Here is a 4,321-nt window from a genome sequence, read left to right on the forward strand (position 1 = left end):
CTGGGAGATGAGCTGTCGCAGTGCAGGGAGGGCGAGTGGGGTTGGGAAGAGCCCACGATGGTCAGCGATGGGGACATCCTCTCCTTCGTGCAACCAGCACCCATCCTGCAACAACAACTGTCCTTAATCCCAAAGGCCATCCCAGGGAGAGACCTGGTCCACCAGCCCAGGCTCCAGAGACCCTGAACCCCCGGAGTCTGTGCACGGAGGGATGGGAAGAGTCCCCTCCTTCAGCACGGAGGTGCAAATCTGCTGGCATGTGAGGGCACAGCCCCCATTTCAAGGCACTTCCCAGGAGCTCCCCACCCCTGCAGTGTGAGGGACCTTCCCAGGAACATCAGCCACCCCCTGTCCCAGTGCCCCCGGGCTCTGCTCCCCCCCAGCTCTTACCTGGTGGCCAGGGCAGGGTCACCAGCTGGGCTGCCCCTCGCTGGGGCTGATCTGCTCCAGGATCTGGCTGTACCTCCGGGTGAGGGCGTTGGTGTCCCTGGTGAGGTGGGTGAGGACCTGCTGCAAGCCGGCCAGGTGGTGGGACAGGCGCTCCTCCAGCTGGGCATCCATGGTGTCGTCGTCCGAGGATGTGTCGGTGTTGGCATCGGCGTCGCTCTGACTCTGGTCACTGACAGAGGCCAGGCCTTTCTCCACCATGGGCTTGATGGCCTTGAGGAGCTGGTAGCGCTCGTAGAGGTCCGTGGGGCCGCCTGCGGCCGGGGCCGCCCCCTCCTGCTGTGGGAAGACCCCTCGGAGCAGGCTGGGGAACATCACCTCCTGCTCCATCTTCTGGGTGGCTGAGAAGTACTGCTCCATGGCCGTGCTCCTGCGTGTCTGACAGCGCTGCTCTGGGCTCTTCTTGGGGTGCCGCCTGCAACCCGTCCCCACCGAGGGCTTTTTATGCAGGGCCGGGGCACGTCCCTCCTCTGCTGTCCTCTGCTGTCCTCTCCTGCCAGCCCCGGCCTGGCTGGACGGCCGCAGGGATGGGCTTGGCTCCAGCCCAGCTGGGGCTCGGCCGCGCCATGTCCCTGCCTCTGTGCAATCTGTCCTGGCCCGGCCTCCCCGTGGCCTTCGCCCGAGCTGGCCGGGGGTCCCGCTGTGTCCCCATGCCGGGACCGGGGCGGCGAGGAGGAGAGGTGCCCGGGGCTTCTCCCGACCACTTGCCTGTCCCCTGACACAACCATTTGTGGGGTACCGGGAGAGCGGGGCCATCTCCTGTCCCCCGGTACAGGCAGCAGTGCTGCCGTGGTGGCCGTCACCTCTCCCTCCTCCTTGCTGCTGCGCGCTCAGGACGTGAACCCTCTGGGGACGTTGAGCAACTCCCTTCTGCAGACGTATGGAAAATGCCACTGGGATGCGCTGCCACATGGGGTCCCACGTGGGATCCTGGGGACAGAGGAGCCAGCTGGCGTCCAGCCATGGTGGTCCCCAGAAGCATCCCCTTCCCCCGGGCTGTCCCCGAGCCGGGCAGGACAGCGACAGGGATGAGGACCATGGTCCACAACTGCTGGTCTGGAGGCAGTTGCAGTGACCCGTATGGACAAATCTCACTGGGGATGCGTTGCCGCATGGGGTCCCACGTGGGATTGTAGGGACATGGGGTGGGGACAGGGATGGGACCAAACGGCATGATGTGAACCTCCTGCAGCAGTTGCATGGAGTCGTTACTGCGCGTGGCGGAGCACGGATGGTGCCAGCACCACCCCACCACCCCCATCCTGGGGCAGAGGCCATGGCTGAAGCAACTGCCAGCACTGCCTGTCCCCATGTGTCCCTGCAGGATGTGGCAATCAGGGAAGATTGTTCTATTTGAGGAAAGGCCACATGGTCCCTTGTCGCTTTCGCAACCCTTGGTGGTGGCAGCTCTCCCAATCCCCCCCCCCCTGTCCCACCAGGTGCCCATGCTGCTACCTGTCCTCTGCCCCCCTGACCCATCACCTCCACTGCTCTTGTTCCTTCCAGGGTGTCCCCAGCATTTCTAGGTGTCCTGCTGTGTGGCCCAGCACTGCTCTGAGGTGGGCAGGTGCTGCCAGCTCCATGCTCTTGGGGCATCTGGGCCACCATGGAGCTTCCTGGAGAAGCATGGACATCCTAGAGTCCCTCCAGGGTGGGCACGGTGGCCTGCATTCACCCTGAGATCAAGCTTCACCATGGAGTTCATGGAGGACACGTTGGTCTGCAGCCACTAGTGACAGCCGTCAACCTCTGCTGAGAGATGTCCTTCCCTCCGGGGACATGTGAGCAGGTGCCACTCCAGCCAGCCCCTGTGAGGGGGCCTGATGCCGTGTCTCCTCAGGACATGAGTTTCCTCCCCAGGCATGTCCTCAGCCCATGGGGGCATCTCTGACGCAGCATCTCTACCTCTCCCCAGGGCAGCAGAGCCAGGGACAGCCCAGAGCAGGGCTGTGCTCAGCACCCCGGGTCTGTGTCACCTCAGTCCCTCTGCCTCTTGGTGGTGCCACGGGGGGATGTGACAGCAGGAGCTGCCAGGGATGACACAGAGACACTTGTGTGGTCGCATTTTTCGCCCTCTGAGCCATGGCTGGGGACAGTGCCCCCAGCAGGATGATGGGTCGGGGGGAGGCTTTCCCAAAGGTGGTCTCTGTGGCAGCAGAGACCCAAGGAGCTCATTGCCCCTCCTGGGGGGCCCCCATGTCTCTGAGGAGCCTCTCCCGGGCCCCCACCTGGAGCTGGGCACCCCGTTTCAGCTCAGCCCGGCCCCAGCCCTGCCGCAGCCCCTCTCCCCCGGCTCCTGCCATTGCGGCTGGCGGTGGCTGCTCCCCCCCAACCTCTTCCAGCAGGATGTTGGGGGCCCATTTTTGGCCGATGGGGTCCCCAGAGGCACGAGGAGGGCTTGGGGAGGACTCATGTCCCAAGGACAGGGACCTGGAGAGTGACCTGGGGCTGCAGAGCCCCCCTGATGCGCTGCTCCAAGTGCTGTGTCAGCTCAGGAGGATGATGCCAAAGCCAAAATAAGGGAGCAGAGTGTCCCCTGTGTCCCCCTGCAATGTCCCTCCCAGCAGATCCACGGTGGGCCAGACCCACAACGTGGCCAAGCTCCTGGCCAGCACCTACTTGGGGCCAGCAGCACCCACACACCTTGGTGTAGTGCAGGGTCCCATGGCAGGACACCCAGGGACACCGGGGACACCCGGGAAGGGACAAGAGAAAAGAAGGCTGAGGGGAGACCTTCTCGGTTTCTACAACTCCCTGAACGGAGGGTGTAGCAAGGGGGGGTTGGTCTCTTCTCCCACGTAACAGGCAATAGAGCAAGAGGAAACGGCCTCAAGTTGCACCAGGGAGGCTGAGACTGGATATTAGGAAAAATTTCTTCACCAAGAGGGTTGTAAAGCACTGGAACAGGCTGCACAGGGAAGTGGTGGAGTCACCACCCCTGAAGGTATTCAAAAGACATGTAGATGTGGAGCTGAGGGACATGGTTTAGCGGTGGTTTGGGAAGTATTAGGTTAGCAGTTGGACTTGATGATCTTATTGGTCTTTTCCAACATAACTGACTCTATGATTCTAGAAGAGGAGCAGTGGGGACAGGTCTGGAGAGGAGAGGGCAGGTGGCAGCGCGGGCACCTGGCTGGGACACGTGGGGGTGGTGGGACAGCTGCCACCACCAATAGTTGCGAAAGGGACAAGGGACCCCACAGCCTTTCCACAAATAGAAAAATCTTCCCCGATTGCCACACACTGCAGGGATACATGAGGACAGGCAGTGCTGGCCATTGCCCCAGCCGTGGCCTCTGCCCCGGGATGGGGGGCTATGCGGGGTGGCCCTGTCCATACTCCCCCATGGGCAGCGATGGCTCAGTGATGGAACTGAAAGAGATTCATGTGATGGTATCAAGTCCTCATCCCCATCCCTGTCCTGCCCAACTGCAGGAGAGCCCGGGGAAAGGCGATGTTTCTGGAGACCACCATGGCTGGACGCCAGCTGGCTCCTCTGTCCCCAGGATCCCACGTGGGACCCCATGTGGCAGCGCATCCCAGTGGCATTTTCCATACGTCTGCAGAAGGGGGTTGCTCAATGTCCCCAGAGGGTTCACGTCCCGAGCGCGCAGCAGCAAGGAGGGAGAGGTGACGGCCACCACGGCAGCACTGCTGCCTGTACCGGGGGACAGGAGATGGCCCCGCTCTCCCGGTACCCCACAAATGGTTGTGTCAGGGGACAGGCAAGTGGTCGGGAGAAGCCCCGGGCACCTCTCCTCGTCGCCGCCCTGGTCCCGGCATGGGGACACAGCGGGACCCCCGGCCAGCTCGGGCGAAGGCCACGGGGAGGCCGGGCCAGGACAGATTGCACAGACGCAGGGACATGGCGCGT

The 4,321-nt window shown here is 63.2% G+C and overlaps 1 protein-coding gene across 1 annotated transcript; it reads right to left on the reverse strand.

Moving 5' to 3' along the window:
* Positions 1–408: 408 nt before the first annotated feature.
* LOC104283068 (thyroid hormone-inducible hepatic protein-like) lies at positions 409–807 on the reverse strand. The gene has a single exon (XM_009881216.1). It carries the CDS (start codon positions 805–807, stop codon positions 409–411), a length of 399 nt encoding a protein of 132 aa, XP_009879518.1.
* Between the last annotated feature and the right edge of the window lie 3,514 nt (positions 808–4,321).

This window comes from Charadrius vociferus, unplaced genomic scaffold (genome assembly GCF_000708025.1).
Source record: "Charadrius vociferus isolate BGI_N301 unplaced genomic scaffold, ASM70802v2 scaffold1, whole genome shotgun sequence".
Classification (NCBI taxonomy): domain Eukaryota; kingdom Metazoa; phylum Chordata; class Aves; order Charadriiformes; family Charadriidae; genus Charadrius; species Charadrius vociferus.

Bases quoted from the DNA above. Each gene is read 5' to 3' on its own strand.
- LOC104283068 (XM_009881216.1), bottom strand. From the start codon at position 807: ATGGAGCAGTACTTCTCAGCCACCCAGAAGATGGAGCAGGAGGTGATG.